The sequence below is a fragment of the Melanotaenia boesemani genome, chromosome 10 (assembly GCF_017639745.1).
Source record: "Melanotaenia boesemani isolate fMelBoe1 chromosome 10, fMelBoe1.pri, whole genome shotgun sequence".
Lineage (NCBI taxonomy): Eukaryota > Metazoa > Chordata > Actinopteri > Atheriniformes > Melanotaeniidae > Melanotaenia > Melanotaenia boesemani.
This window is the reverse complement of record NC_055691.1, coordinates 10,813,676-10,832,952: the sequence shown is the minus strand read 5'-3', so window position 1 is coordinate 10,832,952 and position 19,277 is coordinate 10,813,676. Positions and strand designations below refer to the sequence as shown.

The 19,277-nt window shown below is 44.1% G+C and overlaps 1 protein-coding gene and 2 long non-coding RNA genes across 3 annotated transcripts in view; 2 read left to right on the top strand and 1 right to left on the bottom strand.

Annotated features, from left to right (window-relative positions):
* Nucleotides 1-461, bottom strand: part of LOC121647513 (NLR family CARD domain-containing protein 3-like) — a gene marked incomplete at its 5' end in the record, with an annotated part of 33,550 nt that extends 33,089 nt beyond the window's left edge. The window contains 2 exons of the mRNA XM_041997029.1: nucleotides 22-226; nucleotides 387-461. Of these exons, the coding sequence (XP_041852963.1) occupies nucleotides 22-226; nucleotides 387-461 (280 nt within the window). The remainder of the gene's footprint in view (nucleotides 1-21; nucleotides 227-386) is intronic.
* Nucleotides 462-6,776: 6,315 nt separating this feature from the next.
* LOC121647023 lies at nucleotides 6,777-8,170 on the top strand. Its single transcript, XR_006011764.1, has 4 exons — nucleotides 6,777-6,874; nucleotides 7,229-7,421; nucleotides 7,564-7,681; nucleotides 8,124-8,170. It is a non-coding gene; the product is annotated as an uncharacterized LOC121647023 (long non-coding RNA).
* A 997-nt stretch (nucleotides 8,171-9,167) lies between these two features.
* Nucleotides 9,168-18,849, top strand: LOC121647003. Its single transcript, XR_006011746.1, has 3 exons — nucleotides 9,168-9,213; nucleotides 9,331-9,463; nucleotides 18,748-18,849. It is a non-coding gene; the product is annotated as an uncharacterized LOC121647003 (long non-coding RNA).
* Nucleotides 18,850-19,277: the final 428 nt, after the last annotated feature.

The window sequence follows — 19,277 nt, the reverse complement described above, 5'->3', positions numbered from 1 at the left end:
TCTTTAGAGAAATCCTCTTACTGCTCTGCAGACGCTCAGCCAGCTCCTCCTGCTTCATCCTCCTCAGGAAGTCCACTGTGATCTTCACTAACGCCTCTCTGCTGCTCTTCCTCTGCTCCTCATCCTCACCCTCCAACACTGAGCATTCTGGGTAATCTGAACTCAGAAGCTTCTGGATCTTCTTCAGTTCCTTCTTCACAAAAGTGATCATGTTGTCCTCCAGCAGCTGGAAGAGAAACGATATGAAGGACACAATCAGACTGAAATCATGGAGCCAAACATCAGATCCATGTTGGACACACTGACAATCCACTGGTCTACAAAGGTCAGCATGGAGACGATGTGGACAGAAGAGATGGAAAAGTAGTTGTTGAACTTGTACAGACCATAAATATGGAGTCCAGCTGTGTTTGATTCTGCTGGGCAGACTGACCACTGGGAAGCTCTGAGCTCTGCTGGTCCACTCTGTGGAGGAATCAGGAAGAATCAGCTGATATTCTGTCTGTCCACACAGAGACAAACACAAGGTAAAGGTCCATGAAGGGATGTGAGGATGTGAACAGTGAATCAGAGACTCCCTGTAGTGGGAAAGCTTTACTGACAACCAGCAGCTCAGTCTGCAGCTGCTTGGAGATTTCAGCTCAGTTTGGATGAGTCCCAACAGCTCTCACCAACACCTTCATGAAGCTTTACTTCCTGCTGAGGTGCCCTGGAGCAAGGCAGCCACAGCCAGTCCATGGTTGAATCAGACTGGTTGGACTGGGCAGCTTCCAGTGTGGATCATCATCAGGTTAACAACTAGCATGCCTCGGCTAGTGACCCTCTGGATCAGATCCTCCCTCTGCTCCCACTGCAAGGCCGTTTGCACTGAGTGACTGGTAACCATTATACTAAAGGTGATGGTTTACTGGGTCATGTGTTCCTCTGGTACCATTTACCAGAGCTTACCAAAGCTCATTTAATGAGTTGCTGTGTTAGCACATCTTCTTTTCTATTTCCTGGCAGGTTGTGCAGGTACGTTCCTGCCACCTACTGTATACTGGCTCATTACTGCAGTCTAAGGCTCCTACCATCCCACCAGACGTCCACGGGTAAAGTCTCTCTGACAAAACACATATTTGACCTCAATGTGTAGAACCCCGTCCTTCTGCCTTTTTGTTAACATAATCAGCCCTTAATGAAGAATGAATGTTGTGTGAACGGCTGATTTATTGAAATATTATCTGGTAATGTGGATGGTATAGGGGTAGAACAGCTGTTTCTCATTTTCTCTTCATACACTCACAGAGTGACTGAAACATGAAGTTTGGATCTTGTGATCATCACAGTAAAACTGGGCCTTTATTCCTATTTTCCCTCTAATGGCACCAGAACCTGTTTCAGTGTGTTAAAAAGATGAATTATGGAGCTGCTATGTTTCCTGTCCAGCACTGAGACTGAGTCCTGCTGATTATTCTCAGCTCACCAGAAAAGTGACTTTTTAAAGGAGAGCTCCCACTTTCTGCAGCTCTCTGAACTCAGACACAGTAAATCTGAAACTGCTGAGAAATCCTCCTGAAAACTTTCCTCTGTGGGAAAAACTCACATGTTTATCACACTGTTTTATTATTGGAGCTTTTATCTGGATGTTTCAGCTCATTTAGTAAAGAACTGAACATTAAATCAGTTTCACATCTGAGCATAGAAACGTGAAAAAGAGCTGAAACACATGTTGGAATAAAAACTGTTCAATCTGACTCTGATACAACATTTACACCCAGCTCACCTCTGTTCCTCTGAACTGAAATCAGGAAGATCATCCATCGACCGGTCACTCTTCATGGACACACAGCTGGGCTCAGGTCCTGATTCAGGGCTGGTTTCAGGTCCAGGTTTGTTCCTGTGAATCCAGATGTTTGGTGTGAGTTCTGAGCTGTGACATGGAGAAGAGTCATGGACAGTTAGAGATGGACATCTCACCTCTGAGTGCTTTTAGAGGGAGGGACTCCCTCCTCTCTGTCCTCACACTGATCCATGATGCTGGATTCACACCAGCTCACACACACTTTCTACCTTCACCTGCAGAGGAAACACACATCATTCATCTGAACATCAAGTGAAATCCTCCTTTCCATCATCTGCTGTAGGAAGATCAGCTGCTCCTCCTCTGATTGGCTCTGAGTTTCTGTTTCATATCAGTGTCAGATGGATGCAGTCAGACAGCAGTGAGGAAGAGGAAGCTGCCTTCAGCTGCTGGACTTCTATCAGGACACTAGATGGAGGGATGGAGCTGCAGACCAGCACACACAACGATGACGATGATGATGAAGTAACAACATTTTTATTCCCTGACTTTGACTGGAGGTTTCAGTCAGCTGAACATTTGAATCATTTCAGCTGATTCATGATGCAGCAGATCATCTTCAGTGTTAAAAAGATCAGAAGAATTCTTCCTGTTTAGTTTTCAGACTAAAAACTTTCTTCCTTTTTACCAGGAAATACCAGCAGCACCATGTTAGATCTCAGCTGCTGGGAGGCCTTTAATAAAGCAGATGAAAAGTGGAAATATTTCTTCTCCTTTTATTACCATGAAAAAGAGACTGAAACTAAATCAGATGGAAGATTTGAAATCAGGAAACAGGACGAAATGTTGGACATTTTCTGTCAGCAAACAGAAACTAAAGGATGATGTTAAAGAAGGAAAAATGAAGTGATTCTAGTCTGGATGGAAAGTCTGACTGAAGGAGCAGCAGAATCACACACTGTAGGTTCTGATCCATTAAACTGCTCCCTGCAGCACAAAGGAGGAAGTCCCTGCTCATCTTCATCATCATCATCAAGCTGTACAGTGGATTATCAGCTCCATCAAATCTGCACACAGCTTCATCACCGACTACAATCAGACAGTTTAACTGACTTTCATCATATTTTAGAGTTTATTTTGAAAGGTGGAACAGGAAGCAGCAGGAAGCTGCTGAGTCTGACTTTAAGGTGGAGACGACAGTTTGATTCCAGGAAATAAAAACACGACACAGTTTGTGAAGGAAACAAAAACATCAGCTGCTCCAGTTAAAAATCATCATTAACATAAACATCAATAATGATCAGCTGATCATGAAGAAGCTTTAACTTATCAATAAACATCAACTGATCACCATGTAGTTTGATTCCAGTTAATCAATAATCTGATCATCATGTAGATTTGTCTTCAAACAGCAGAGTGATCAAAGCTGGAGCTGAAATCAGAAGTGAACATGTTCTCCAAACATTCCAGAAACAAAGAGGAAAGTTCAGACTTACAGTTTGTTCAGAGATGAAGACGAAGACTCTCCACCCACACAGGTGAGCTGCTACCTGGAATGAACCAGACTCTACCTGAGATGGAGACAGGACAGGTAGGAAGAGCAGCAGTAGATTAATTTTCCAACAACAGTTCAAACTCTAAAAGGTAAAAGTCCAACATCTCAGGTGACTCATTAATTCTGTGTTAACAGTCTCCCTCTGCTGGTCAGAAGATGAACTGCATGATGTCAGCTTGATGAACCCAGATGACATGAAGTGTTTCAGTGGTTCAGATACTTCAGGATCATCATTAGAATGAAAGTCATGAGTGATGTTAACCACACTGATGCTAACAGTCATGTGTTCATATTAATGTCCATGATTGTCTCAGGTGTGCTGGAATCACAGCTCCATCCATCTGGAATCAGTAACTGGAGACCAGTATTCAGTTTCTCTATTCCCAGTGAAACACGAGGAACTGTCTCTAACAGCTGGATGAAGATCTTTTAAAGAACAGAGTTCAGGATTTGTAGCATCAGGTTTCAGATCCAATCACAGCACAGACACAGATCTGATCAAAGTGATCAATGATCTGAAGATCAACAGTGACTCACAAACTCGTTGCCTCAAAAAATGGAACTTTTTGTTACCTTGAATGACTTTAATGAACTGGGATGATGTGAGCTTGTAGAAGTTAAATGAAGCTGATAAATCTGAGTTTGCTGGAAGTTCATGAGGGTGTGGAAGAAACTTCATGTGATCAATTCCACAGAAATTAGAAGAGAAGCTTCACAAAATCTGGTTTTATTGAACACAGATGATGACTCCAAGTTAGCTTAATCAGAGTAACTGATGAAGTCCAAGTAGTTGTTGCTTTGCAGCAGGAACTTGCTGTGAGTTAAACTCATGTTCCACCAGCACAGAGCTCTGCAGCAGCTACCTGTCTGGTTTTAATCCCAGCAGCACCTGGAGAGCAGTCACACCAGCTCCCAGCATTCATTAGAAATCCTTCATTTTCCTCATCAGTCATCATTCTAACAGCTAAACCGTCTTTTTATGTCTACAACATGTTTCTAGAAACTGAAACTAAGCTGGAAGGTGGATTATTGCTGATATGAGCTCAATATGGAGACCAGAACATGTTTTCCTGTCTGGATTCCTCACGTTTGAAGCAGGAGATCATCAAGGGTGACATGAGATGATTTATTGATTTATTTACATGTTATTATTCCTAAATCACTTTTTATTCATCACAACAGCCAGAAACAAGAAGATAAAAGAAAAGTAAAGAAGAGAAACTGGACATGACGTCAGAGTTTATTTCTCTTCTTTTACCTCTGAAATCATTAGAAACCTGTTTGTGTCGTTTGAATTATTGATCAACCAAATAAATATAATAAAACTGAATAAAATAGAATAAAGGTCTTTAAAAAACTCCGGCTGGTTTCAACTAAGTTCCTAAACCTTCATGAAATGAATTCATTTGTTAACAGAAGTCATCACCATTTTTCATGAACTCATTTTATTTCCACTGATTCAACTTAAGTTCATTTATTGAACCTTTTGCAATCCAAAGTTCATCCGACTCATTTCAGATTAGAATTAATAACCAGATTAAAATGAAGTTCTGTCCACTAAATCTATTTAATTAAAGCCAAAGTAACATTTTACAGTGTGTGTAACATGTGTGATAGAAATAAAGCTGCTTCGCCCCACTGCTCAACCATTCCTTCACATCTCTGAGGACACGTCTCTGCTCTCCAAGGACCTGCAGACACAGGGAATGGATGTTCTGGCAGCTCAGAGTCTGGCTGAGGGAACAGAGGAGAACCTGAAGAAATCCATCAGAGACTTTGAGGGACAGAAAAGAGCAGCTGATGAGTTTGTGGGTTGGGCCAATAAAAAGCTGCAGGACTGGATAGAAAGCTGCTGATGCAGACCACTCTTCCTGAGAAACATGTCCCATCCTGCTCCCTGTGGACACAGATAACATCAGCTGTGACGGAGGAGGAAGGACTCTTTGTAGATCAGCTGATGACGTGGTCCTGGTGGCTCAGCTGACAGACCAGACTGCACTGACCAGCTCTCAGCAGGCAGGCAGTGATTTGCTTCAGACTTTCAGCCAAGATTTCCTGGAGCTAAATCCTACAAAGACCAAGGAGTTGTGCTGTGGGGGCAGAGAGAGGTTTTTACCCCCCTTAGTATCCAGAGTCAAGCCACTGAACAGGGAGGCGTTTTTAAATATGTGGGAACAGAGACGGACTCCTGCCGGTCTTTTAGTCACCACGCAGACTCTGATTGGAAGAAAGCAGAAAAAGGCTCCACCTGCTGAGGAAATCTTCAATATTTCATCCTGCTACGGCTTCCTGTCCATCAAACACAAAAGCAAACTCTCTGCTTTCCTCAGTCAGGCCAGCAAAATGATGCTCAGCACAAACAGCTCTTTCTGAGCTGCAGCAGCTCTCTGTGATCAGGAAAACCTCCCAGATCACAGAGGACCATCACACCCTCTTCATCCCTCCTTCCAGCTGCTGCCATCAGGCCCACGCTAGAAAGCTCCTCTGGCCCGTAAGAACATCTACAAACAATCTTTCATTGGCTCTGCAGGACCCATCCTGAACAAGTCCAGCAGCCACCACCGCTCATCATTTCACCTTTTAATGCCACTTTTACACCAGTTTGAACTGGTTTCTTCTTTAATCCTGTTAGTTTTCACTGTCAGTGTGTTTTATTGTATTTAATGAAGTCGCCTCCAAAACTTGTTCCTGAAGTCAGAATAATAAAACCAGGACCAGCATCCGTCATACTGGACTTCTTCTTCTTTCATGGACAAAACTGTTGTCCAGCACATTCATTGATGAGGACACAGTCATTGATTCTGGATCAGTTTCACAGATGTGTAGCCGGCTGGCCCAGAAGCACCAGCAGCGCCTCAGTTCTGTCCAGTTCTGACCTGAACCTGAAGGCAGAGGACCGCCCAGATGCTTCCCTGTTCCCCAGAGAGGTGAGTCCCCGTCCATCCCTGTGGTCCAGACCTCGATCCAGCTCCATCCACCTGCTCTGAATGATGAAGAGGAGCAGCTGCAGAAGGTCTGAGTTTGACTTCATCTCATTAAATCTGGATCTTTTAAATCTCACATTTCACAAGTTAAAGACTCAAAGCCTGAAAACATCAAGAAATTCTCTAATAAATGAAGTAAAAACTGTCAGAAGCAACTAATGGAAATAAATAAAGGAGCAGAAAGTTTAATCATGAAATTAAACCCTCAAAGATGGAAATAAAAATAAAAATATGATGAAAATATTTTAATGTGATCTTTATTATTTGGTGGACAGGATATGAGTCTGATATCAAGCTGAGTGTTTACGTCATGTTATTTCCTTGTTGCGTCATCACTGTTCTTTGTTGAACGATCATCATCTAATCCAAAGATAAAAGCTGGATATGCCCGATGTTCCATTCATAGCAACTAGCTGCTGCTCTCTGTGTGTTGTAATCCAGACCCACAGGGTGGATGTGGAACGCTGGAAACAGAAGACACAGAGGAGGAGAGGTGTACATGTTCCATCCATCACAAAGCCTTTTCTTTCTGAGGAGACCAAAGGGCCGAAGGTAAAGGTGACATGATGTTAATAATCAGCATGTGTTGGGATTAACGTGCTATGTGCTGATATAATCACAGACAAAAAGGGATTCTCAGTCTACCGCTGTCCACGTTTCTCCACACAGGAGAACATAAAGACGACTGAGAGCTTCACAATGATTTCCACAGCACACCACATCTCACTTTATTGTTTAAGGTTGTAGTCTGTCAGCCTGGACAATAAAAGCTCATTTTCTTTCTACTGACTAGTTTTTATTCTGCTTTTAGAAACACAGAATTCCTGCACAGAAGCAACGTTATATTGTGAAGATCTTTTGATGCTTTTTAAAACTTTTCCTGCTGGAATATTTTTCTGTCTCCAGCTGTTGTGTTTATTCAGGACATGCCTTCCCTCACATCTCAGTCAACACACGTCCTGTCTGAGGAACATGGAAAACCAAGAAATGGCCACAGCAAGCCTTCCCCACAGTCTGACACATCACAGCTGATCTTACATGTATTTAGCTTTACATGGAAAAAAGAAGTTATTCCAGATGAAGATTTCTGCTCCATGTGGTAACTTCCGCTTTAACTATTTTATGTTGCTGACTACAGCTGTGGTTCAGAGATAGTTTAAGCCCTTTGGCATTCCCAGTGTTTCATATCAAGGATAGAGATCGTGGATTAAGCTAATTTCTTCCTTGTGTCTTTTGTCCAGAGTCCCAGAGACAGGATCCATGCTCACGTTGCAATATAGTTTATATTTGCTGGAATACAATTATTTAAAGATGTTCTTGGACCCTGATGATGGACGATGATATTATAAAACTATTGACGTATGTATACATACTGTATGTCTACAGTCACATGTTTTAGTCCAACTGTACTTCCTGCTTGTGCAGCTGCTGCTGCTGTATGTTGCTTTTAGATGGATTATGTGTTTCAATCCATCATTTTATCAAATGTTCTAGTTTTCTTGTTCTTTAGCAAACGTGCTGCTCTGTTGACATCAGACTTGTTCATGTTTGTGTTGGTCGTCTGCTGCAAACACCCCCTTCTATGTGAACGTGCTTGTAGATAGACTGGGCTTTATTAATCCTGGCTTGATTTACAAAGCTGATAACCAGTCACATGACCAGTTATCAGACATTGTTTGCGATGACTGCTACAAGGTACGGCAGCGACAACATGTGTGTTAATAACATGAGTCAATGTTTCTGTGTACTTCAGTTAGAACGGGGTGATATCAGCATTTCATGGGATTCTTCATGTTCACAGCTTGTTTCCCCAACTACCCAACATCTGTGGTCACTGACGGACAGGAACAGAAACCCTCTCCAGAACACGAGTCATCACGGTGAGTTTAGTAATACTAGTTATCACAGCTAAATAAAACATAGTCTAAGAAACATGAAGATGTACTGTGCAGTTTACCAAAGTACAATCTATATTTAGATATTTGTCAGTGTCTTAACAGAAAGCCTGAGTTCACTTTATAAAGTTTGATGAGTCATGATATTTTTACCATATTAATCCAGGGGAGATACAACTGTGACGATGCGTAAATGGTAATAAAGTGAGAGTCTACTAAAGTACATGACATTCAGTCTAAGCTAATAAATAACATGTGTACAGTTTGATGCAGATGCAGCTGACATGGTGAGAATGTCCAGTGTGGCTTCAGGAGACGATGCACCATCCCTGATGCTACAAAGTGATGGACGTTTACATCCTGATTCATCAGCAGCAAAAAGGAGGCCAGATAACGTGAAGAAGTTGTCAGATGAACTGTCTCAAAGCAGGAAAACCTGTGTATGGAAGGCAGACTGAACAAGCTTTGTTGTTGATGGTGTTGTCAATGCTGCCAATGAAAAGCTGCAGCATCATGGCGGCCTTGCTCTAGCTCTGACCAAAGCTGGAGGCCACTGATGGAAGCAGAGAGCAAACTCCATGTCCGGAAATATGGGACATTAAAAACTGGAGAGGCAGCTGTAACCACTGCTGCTAATCTACCTTGTAAAAAGGTCATTCATGCAGTTGGGCCACGTGTCACACACCATCCATCTCCAGCAGCGTGACTGTTAGAGCAGTAATTCTAAAGCATTTCCACACATTCATTCCATCTATTTTACTCTCATTTATCTTAAACTTTGTGCAGCTTATTTTTAATGATTATTTATTGATGGATTGATGAGTGAACAAGGTGCTGCTTGTATTTTGCAGCTGACATCACTGTGGAGAAGGAAGGACACAGACGTTGTTGTTGTTGAGCTCCCTCCATGTAAGAGAGAACATTTCTGTGATCCGCCATAGCGAGCTGCACTCACTGCGACCTCACCAGTGGCTAACAGGCCCAAACAAAGACACAGTGAGGTTCAACATCTGCAGATACCTCAGTTTAGTCCAGCGTCTTATTGCTGGAATGTTTCTCAAACAGCATTTAATCTGTGTTGTTTTCTATCTTCATCTCAATCCTCTGCTTTAGGTTATTGAGCCTCTTTCAGCTTTCTGCCAACCAGTCCAGCGTTGGAAAGAACATTTCCATCCTTCATCATTACACAGCAGGTGGAAAACTTTGTGGGAAACGCGCTGAGCTCAGTGGACACGGCCTCTCCAAGGTAAAGTTGCTTTTCATGCATTTTACCTCCACACACCTTGTACAGGAGAAAATATTTAGACAGTGAAACGACTGACTTCCATGTACACACTTTCTGTTAGAGTGTGGAAGTATTAATATATCAGAATTGAAATGAAAAACAACAGGTGTACTGTCCTTGGTAAGCAGAATATTAATAGTATGACATTATAACATGATATCAAAATGATGTCAACCAGTCAGCCCTACAAGGCTGACTGTCTGGATGCTGTGTGTCTAAAGATAGTGACAAGCAGACTATATAAGCCTGGGCAAAAGGTTGTCTGGGGTCTTTTATCCTGAAGGGGTGTCCCCCTGTTCGGCCGAATAAAGGAAGATCATTAAAGACCTCTGTCTGCAGACTCTTAATATCAGCAAGCCCTTTTGATAAAGAATTTATCTACGACATTTGGCGAGCCAGCCAGTTAACCGCTGGGGCCGGACGTGTGGACCGCTTTGACTCACCGCTTAAGGAGGTAAGCCCCATTTTAAATCCTTCTGGGTGAAGTGAGCCGAAGCGGAGGGCCGTCCTGGCTACAAGTTGAACTTAGTTATACAGCTGCTGTGACTCTGCTGACAGATAAATTTGTGCGCACAAATAAAGTAGTTTATGAGGGCCTTACCAGAAGTAGCTGGGAGGAAGGTCAGTATAAGGCGATATTGGTTAGTTTACCAGGGCCTTACCAGAAGTAGCTGGGAGGAAGGTCAGTTTTAAGGAGAAAATTACACAGGACTCACAAGATTGCGAGCTTATAGGCTGGTCTGAAGGGGAGTCAGTTTCAGTGGGTGTGTAATATTTCAGGGCTCTATCAGAACCCGGGGGGTAGACTGGACGCAGGCCCCTTGGAATTTTGAGAGGAGAGTCAGTATAGCGGCGAAAGAAGTAATTGGCAACAAAAATAGTAGTGAAAGTGAAGTAAAAGTGAAAGTGATGAAAATGCACTGATCGATCTGTTTCGAGTTCCAAATTTAGTAAAGAGTTATTATACAGGGCCCGCAAGATTGCGATGCTATAGGCTGGTCTTGTACAGGGGGTCAGTTAAGTGGATTTGAGTAGCTTACGGCTAGGATCGTGAGGAAAAAGGGTGCGATGATCGATCAAAAATCTGATCCTAAATTAAACAGAGCCAGTAGTGAAAGGTTTAAGCTCTGTTAACCCGAGAAATCTGCGTAAAAGGGGCTTAGCGCAGTACAGCTGTGAAAAAACCTTGTTGCAACATTAAATGACAAAGAAAAAGACTTCATAAAACTGACTTTTGACATATCCCTCCCTTTGACTGTTCTTCTATTCTCAATAAGAGTGATATGACAGCTGATGTCTTCTGTGTGTGTGTGTGTGAAGCGGATAGTGTGTGTGAAGCGGATAGGAATGGGTGTCTGAGTGAGCTGAAAATTGTCTTCTGACTGCTTTACCCCTCTAACGGAAAGTAAACTGATGTCTTCTATGTGAAGAAATAAGGGAAAAGTTTAAACTGTGTTTTGACTGTTTTATTCTCCTCTGACTAATGGTGATTTGTTCAGCTGTTGAAGTGTGTGTATGAAGCGGATAGTGTGTGATGCACCGGACAGAAATGTGTGACTGACTGAGTGTGTAACTATCCTTTGACTGCCTTACCCCTCTCACTGAAAGTAAACTTGTGACTTCTGTGTGAAAAAAATAAGGGAAAAGTTTTAAACTGTTTGTTGACTGTTACTTCCCTTCTTACTAAGGGTAATATGACAGCTGATGACTGGGTGTAAGAGCATAGTATGTGATGCAATGGATAGGAATGTATGACTGGTGAGCTGAAAGCCGGTGTGTAAATTTGACCAAATGTGTGTGTAATGCGTGTCTGAGCGAAACTGGACACCGAGTGAGCCGGTGAGCTTGTGTGTGTGGGAAGTTGGGCTAAATGTGGAAAGGAATGCGTGACTGAGTGAAACTGGAGATTGGAGCAGCGCTGCGAGTACTGATAAAAAAAAAATATATAAAAAATAAATAAATAAATAAGTAAAAGGAAAAGTTCTGAACATATGCATGAGACAGAGGCCTCTGTCAGTGATATTGCATGTTGCATGGTTTTGTAAAAGAGCTATAATCTGAATTGCAGTGCATAAATTGACTCGTTCCCCAACCCACAAAGATATGCCAGAGTGGTCTGGTGGAATCTGACACCAAGCTGCTTGCTAATACACATACACACACAAAATAACAAAAAACTCTGCTCTTCTCTTGTGCTGCTACAAGGATGTAGCTGTTCTATTCTTACGCCTGTTAAAATAAAACCGCTGAACTCTTTTGGTTTCCTTCCAACAGAACAGGACTCTATTGCTCCACCCACCGGGTTGAGACCGAAACAGAAAGCACGGAGGACGGAGCTGCGGCGCACCCAAGTGGATTTCGTTTGAGTCGCATGAATTTCTTATTATATCAAGAGCAGGTGGTGACTAAATGACGACACCGGAGGCCATAGTTTCTGTTCGATATCCTCACAGGATAAAACAAATTCAGCACATGTCTCAGAAATGGTGAAAAATAACAAAAAAAAAAAAAAAAAAAAAATTTTGAAAGTCTCGTGGCCTGTAACAGGCAGCTTTGACCCACAGATTTGTGAATTAATGCAACACCGCATTGAGGATTATAAAGCGGGAGATACTTCTAAAAGACGGCAAAAGAAGCGAGAGCTTGAATTGGTGTCATATACAGATAATCCAGGGGAAGCCGAAAACTGTACTAATGCTGAACTTTTTTCCCACATTGGCAGGAACAATAAGGATAGATGGAAATTTTAATCTCGATAATCAGCAAGGGCTGATGGAAGCCCTTCCAGGGGTACCAGCCAATGCTGACATGTCGGGAACCGTAAGTAACATTCATGACAGGTCATCTGTTGCTTCAAGGGTTGCTGAGGTAGCACCTCCTGTTCCAGACCCACTCAACTCTAAAGGAGGAGCCTGTCTTTACCACCAAACACTGGAGAAGCCCAGGTCCAGGTCAGACAGCGTCCGGCCTCTGCCCATTCTCCTCAAAGGCAGGAAACTCCTCCCCACATGACAATCCCAAAACATTGTAGCACGCAGCGATGTCAGTCTGGAATTATTAATTGTTACCAAGATCGAACCGAATTGGTTCGAAAGGGCAAAGCTGAGGACAGTTTTTGGTTAAACTTAGGGCCCCGTCAACAAGATTTACATCGTGAGTTGGGACGGAGCCAGATAGTTGAGTTGGAACAGGAAATAGATGACTTAAATGAGGAGGTGGAGGGGGCGACCTCGGGGGGTGGGACTTCCATGCCTGCGTGCCTGCAAAAGCCCGGCGCGTCCACAGGGGTCTCCAGGGATGAGTATGACTTAAGATATAGGCCTAATAGACCTCCTGATAGATTCACAGGTGGAGAATTCCCAATCCTGATTAGGGGAACGAGGGCCGATTATCACCCTTGGCCGGCTCGGGACTTGACAGGTTTGGTCTCCGGGCTCCCACAGATCACCGCAGGAGGGGGCAAATGGGTTAAAGCTTTTGAAAAGTCTTCACACAGGTTTTGGGGTTGTCTAAGATGCAACAGTTTTTCAAAGACAATGAACTGGACTGGATTTTGAGTCAAAGGGCAGATGGAACGGAACTGGCTGCCTATAAAGGGGTGATTTGGAAAGGAATACTCACCAAGTACCCTAATAAAATTGATGTTGATGCTTTAAAAGGGGAACCTCTGAAAGATGACCAGAATCCAGCAGCATACATCGACATACTGTTGAAAAGATGGCGCCTAGAGACTGAAAAAGATGTGGAAAATGATCCTGTTTTGCTCACTCTTTTCAGAAATGCAGTGATCACATCGATGCCAAAGGAAGTCACCTGGCGCCTGGAGGACGTTGTTGGCCTGGCGTCCATGTCCTCGCAGCTGTTCCGGGATCATGTGATTCATGCAGTAATGCGATACAGAAGAGATCTAAGCAAGACTTCTGAACAGGACCTCCAGATTCAAAGGAAACTGACTCAGATGCAACTAAATGATTTGCAAGGCAAGCTGAAAGAAAAGACTCAAGCTGTTGTGTTCACAGATCCAGGTGCGGGTCAGACTGCTGGAGTTCCTGAGTCAACACAGGCCGCCAGTGGTCCCCAGCCGTTCCGCCCTTCCTACTCAAGGCTTGGTACTCCCTCGTCTGGGGCGTGGCAGGGACCCAACCGCTGCTGGTATTGTGGAATGTTTGGACATTTTGCTAGGGCTTGCCCACGGTTTATGCCCCTCTCGGCAGGTGGTCCTGGAAGAAACGGAGTTGTCCCCAGAAGAGGTGGAGGAGGGGCCCTGGGTGGCACTCGGCCAAGACTCTCTCAGTTTTAGGGGGGTCCCGGGAATCCTATGGGTGAAGGTTCGTACCCGTTGATCCTACACACACGCACTGACCCCATGATAAATGTAGAAGTTGGGGATCAACAGGTTTCTATGATGATCGACACGGGAGCTACTCACTCATGCATACAGGAACACCTCGCCAAGAACCTTCCCCTGTCAGATAACTTTGTCAAGACAGTAGGATTCTCGGGAAAAAGTCAATTGGTTCCTATTACTGCTCCCGTTAAAATGAAAGTAGGAAATGATGAAATTAAAATACCCATTTTGGTTTCGGACCAAACTCCTGTCAATCTGTTAGGAAGAGATGCACTTTGTAAATTGGGCCTCAAAATTTTATGCTTCCCCTTTCGGGAATATATGTGGAAAAGTTGTGGATTGAACTTTACAAATGAATGCCCCAAGCAGAACCAGCAAATGTTTATTGGCTGGGGAACATAGAGGGGCTTCTGGGGTCGGAGTTGGAGAAATGGGGAACATGCGTAAGGGCCCAGGCACCGAGAGGTTCTCCTCCAATCTTGCCTCCTCACTGTACAATGTTCTTTGATCCATCAGCCAGCCCAACCTTTTAGGATAGGTGGGAAAAGGAGACAGAGGGTGTAAAGGTAGAATTGAAGGCTCCATATATCCTGATTGGAGGCCAAGGCGCAGCATTAAAGGTAAACCACAATACTTTTATTGAAAAATGGTACTGTGTTACTCAATCCTTACAACACATTACACTGTTGGTAAACCCAGGATACCATTCAAGGGACCTCAGTCCGATGGTAAGAACTGCAGAGCATTTAACATGGAGAAGTACAGACAACCCATTGATCTCTCTTTCAGATGATGGATCAATGTTAAGGATTAGGTGTGATCTGTCATTACAAGCAACACCTCAGATGGTGGTGCTACCAGGAAAAAACATAATGATGACATGCAAAACCAACCCCCTTGGTTTTAACAGTGATCTGGAAACCGATATTTTAACACAGGTTCCGGACCAACTGTGGTCCAGACATGAGACGGATGTGGGACTGGCAGTTTCAGCCAGCCCAGTTACTGTCAAATTAAAACCAGGTGCAGTTTTACCTTGGCGGCCACAATATAAACTTAATCCCGCAGATGAAGAAGGGATTGGAATCCTAATTGATGGGTTTTTAAAAGTAGGAGTGCTGATTGAGATTTCTAGTCCTTGTAACACCCCAATTCTTGCAGTTCTAAAAGCAGATAAATCAAAGTACCTACTGGTCCATGATCTGAGGGCAATCAATGCCATCCTGGAAGATGTCGCTGCAGACTTCTCCAATCCACACACACTGTTGAAAGCCATCCCTACTAAAGCTAAGTTTTTCACAGTAGTGGATCTTTGTTCAGCATTTTTCAGTATCCCTCTGGCAGAAGAGTCACGATATCTGTTTTCGTTTACCTTTAGAGGTCGACAATACAGCTACGCCAGAATGCCCCAGGGAATAACAAGCAGCCCAGTGTGGTTTGATCGCGTGGTGAGTCAGGATCTACAGGAGCTGGATTTGAGCGGCGTCCTAATCCGGTATGTAGACGATATATTGATTTGTTCAGACACCATTGAAAATTGTCAGCGCGACTCAATCAAAGTGCTGCAGAGACTGGCGGAATGTGGACACAAAGCTTCTCGGACAAAACTGCAATTCTGTCGGCCTCAAGTGGAATTCCTCGGTAGAGTAATCTCCCATGGAACAATAGCTCTGTCTCCTGACCACCTCAAAGGCATAAGTCGAGCACCGCGGCCACAGACATGCGCGCAACTAATGACCTTTTTAGGTATCACAGGATTCAGTGCGGAGTGGTTGGAGGATTATGCAGTAAAAACGGCACCACTCAGGGATCTTCTGAAGTCTTCTGAAGATAGGACTTTGAGGGGATCTTTGGAGTGGACCACGGAGGCACTGTTGGCTTTTGATGTGCTCAAGCAGGAACTGCAAAGTGCCCCAGCGCTGAAAATGCCAGACTATGATAAAACTTTTCATCTTTACGTTTCAAACAGATGCAACATGTACGCAACGGCTGTATTGGCACAAGACTCATGTGCTGGTGGAAGGAAACAACCCATCGCTTATTACAGTACAAAACTGGACGACGTAGCACGAGGGTGGCCCCCCTGCTACCAGGGCCTCGCAGCTGTTCACATGGCGTATGAAAAGGCGTCTGCAATAACTAAGTCATATCCTGTGGTTATTTACACCCATCATAAAATCACAGAGTTGATCAATCACAGCAAACTTGTTCTGACAACAGCACGATGCCTTCAGTATCCAATCTCACTTTTGTCTCTGTTGATTCCAGAGTGTCATAAACCAGACCACTGTGGGCGAGATGAGGTGATACATCGAATACAACAACGGGGTTATTGGGCGCCATACCTGCAGGCATTGGTGACGGATGCGCTAAATCGGTGCGAGATATGCTCGCAAAATAACATTCGAAAGGTATTGTCACCCCCACAGCGCGAATTCCTGTCCCGGAAGGCCCGTTTCGTCATCTGATTTTAGATTTTGTGGACATGTTGGTCCCGGTACACGGTAAGCGCTACCTTTTGGTGGTTTTTGATCATTTCAGTCGTTGGGTGGAGGCCATTCCAGTCGAAAGACATGGGGGCGGGAACAGTCATAAAGTTCCTGGTCCGTGAGGTAATCCCTAGGTTTGGCTTACCATCCATCCTTTCATCAGACTCGGGACCAGCATTCATCAACAAGGTCTATGAGGGCGTCCTGCGCCAGCTCGGAATCAAAGTCCGCCATGGAAGTATCTACACTCCCTCCAGTCAGGGAGGGGTGGAACGAGTGAATGGCACACTTAAAGCAAAAATTAATAAGATTTGTGCATGTACTGGTTTGCGGTGGCATGACGCATTACCGCTGGCCCTAATGAGTTACCGCATGCAAGCTCATCGGGTCACACATTTGTCTCCTCATGAAATGTTAACAGGTCGTCCCATGACGAGCCCCCAGTTTCGGGGTCCTTTCAAAGGACCCCCGCTGGAGCAGTTGGAGAAGGAGCTGCACAGTTATATGAAACAGTTGTCTGCTATCCATAAAGCAATTTATTTTCAGGAAAAAGCGAACGAGCCAAAACCAGTCTCTGTGGCATCTGGTCCAGTGGTGCCCGGGGATAAGGTGTACATTAAGGAGTTTCGAAGAAAGTGGAACACTCCTCGACGCCGGGGTCCTTACACGGTGGTCCGTGCCACACCGACTGCGGTCCAGGTCGAAGGGAGCTTCGCTTGGCATCATCTGAACCATTGTTCGTTGGCAACTACGACCAACAACTGCAAAACGGGCCCTGGGGACTGGTCGGATTGTACAGCGTTCTCAAATGACCAGTCCCCCAAAAGGGGAAGTATCGCTTCGCATGCAGCTGACGAAGATAGTCCTGTCAGGGCAGATTCAGAGTTGCCGCCCGATGATGTTGAGTTTGACATTCCTTTGGTTTCTTCTTCTGGGCGGGACAGGGATCTCGGCAGGGACAATTCAACCAATCCGGACCCGAAGCAGCAGCCACTACGTCGTCCCATCACCAGGGCCTTCTCAAGGAAACAGAGGGGCAACTGCGCAACGAGGGAGCGACCTCAGTGACCAGGGGGAGTACGATCCACATGCCAAATGCCATTATCAGTCAGGTCTCTTGCCGGCATGCACCCGCACACATCTACACACTACCCGTGACTCGGTATTTCAGACAAATGTTGTACTTTTATTCCAGCTAACACGGTGCCAGATGGTTCCTTTACATCTGCCATGGAAAATAATACGGGTGGGGAGAGGGGTGCGGGAGCATGCTGGGAAGAGCGACTGGTCTCTTAATTGGTTGGGCCAGTTAATGACTGACTGGAAAAATGTGTTGATAAAGGTGGGAGTTGGGTCAGCTTTGGTTCTGATCCTTCTTTTCTTGTTTGGCATGTGCATCGTTCCCGCCCTGAGGAAAGCGTGGAGTACGAGTCTCAAGAAACAGACCTCTGTCATCATGGCTGCCCAATTGGTCCGTACTGAGTTGGACCTGTGACGTCTCAATATGACTGCAGTCGGTTGGACGAAGGGGCGGTAGCCAGACAAAGGAAGGCTGGTGACCCAACGCTCCTGTTTGTCTCCGGACTGGAAAAAGACTCTATCTTGTGTTATTCACGTGTGAATTTTGAAGTCAGTAATCTTCTGTAATAGGTTATCCTTGTAAAAACGGATTGTAATGTAATTTCTTTGTTATGTGTGTATGGTTAATCTCTGTCATAGTACTTAGAAGGTCTCCTGCAGGGGTTCACTGGCCTACCCGTGCCTGAGTGTCAAGTAAGATCAAAAGTTACCGGTGCTCGCCCAGAGGGGGGGCACGGGGGAATTTTTTCTCCCTTCGGGGTTTTTTTCGCCCTCGTACGGAAGGTTCAGATTGGCTCCTATGTTATGCTTGAGACCTGCGTGTGTGGACAAGTGTGCGTAAAAAGGTTTCCCTATTGTAAGTTTCAGAGTATCGTCTTAGGGCCGATTACTCTGAAATATTTGAAAGGGGGAAATGTGGAAGTATTAATATATCAGACCTGAAATGAAAAACAACAGGTGTACTGTCCTTGGTAAGCAGAATATTAATAGTATGACATTATAACATGATATCAAAATGATGTCAAACAGTCAGCCCTACAAGGCTGACTGTCTGGATGCTGTGTGTCTAAAGATAGTAACAAGCAGACTATATATGCCTGGGCAAAAGGTTGTCTGGGGTCTTTTATCCTGAAGGGGGTGTCCCCCTGTTCGGCCGAATAAAGGAAGATCATTAAAGACCTCTGTCTGCAGACTCTTAATATCAGCAAGCCCTTTTGATAAAGAATTTATCTACGACATTAGGACTTTGTCTTTTCTATGTTTCACTTGTAATTTTAGATGATTTTAATTCTACATTTCTTTTCAATCTCTTTTTCTTCCTGTTCCAGATCAGCTGTGACGACTACCAGGCCATTCTGTCCTTTGTAAACACTGACAGAGCCACTGGAAGCTGCTGCTCACTGATACTTTCTGCAAACATCACTTTATATTAACTCTGTTTATATGATTTATAAAGCTTTTTTCTAGTATATATTTCCTGCCATAAGATGAGTGTTTTTGGTGGATCCAGCATCTGATTCATCTGAGGAGGCAGCAAAAAGAGTTGACACATTAGATATCACGTCTCAGTAAAAATGATGATTGATTTGGCTAAAAAGAGGTAAATATCCCAAAAATAAAAGCATTTAAACATGTTTGATTTGTATTTAAAGCTTTGTGTTGGAGTAAAAATGGATGCAGCATCGTTGACACAAGTTTCCAAACCCAGACCAGTGAAGCACTTTGTTTGCTGGCTGGTTTTAGCTCTTTGTTCCTACACCTCCCAGTCACACCATCAGTACCTATATACCATATACTAAATGAGATGTCCCAGAAAACAAGATAACCTAGATGATATTCCAGCTGCATACTGATAGGA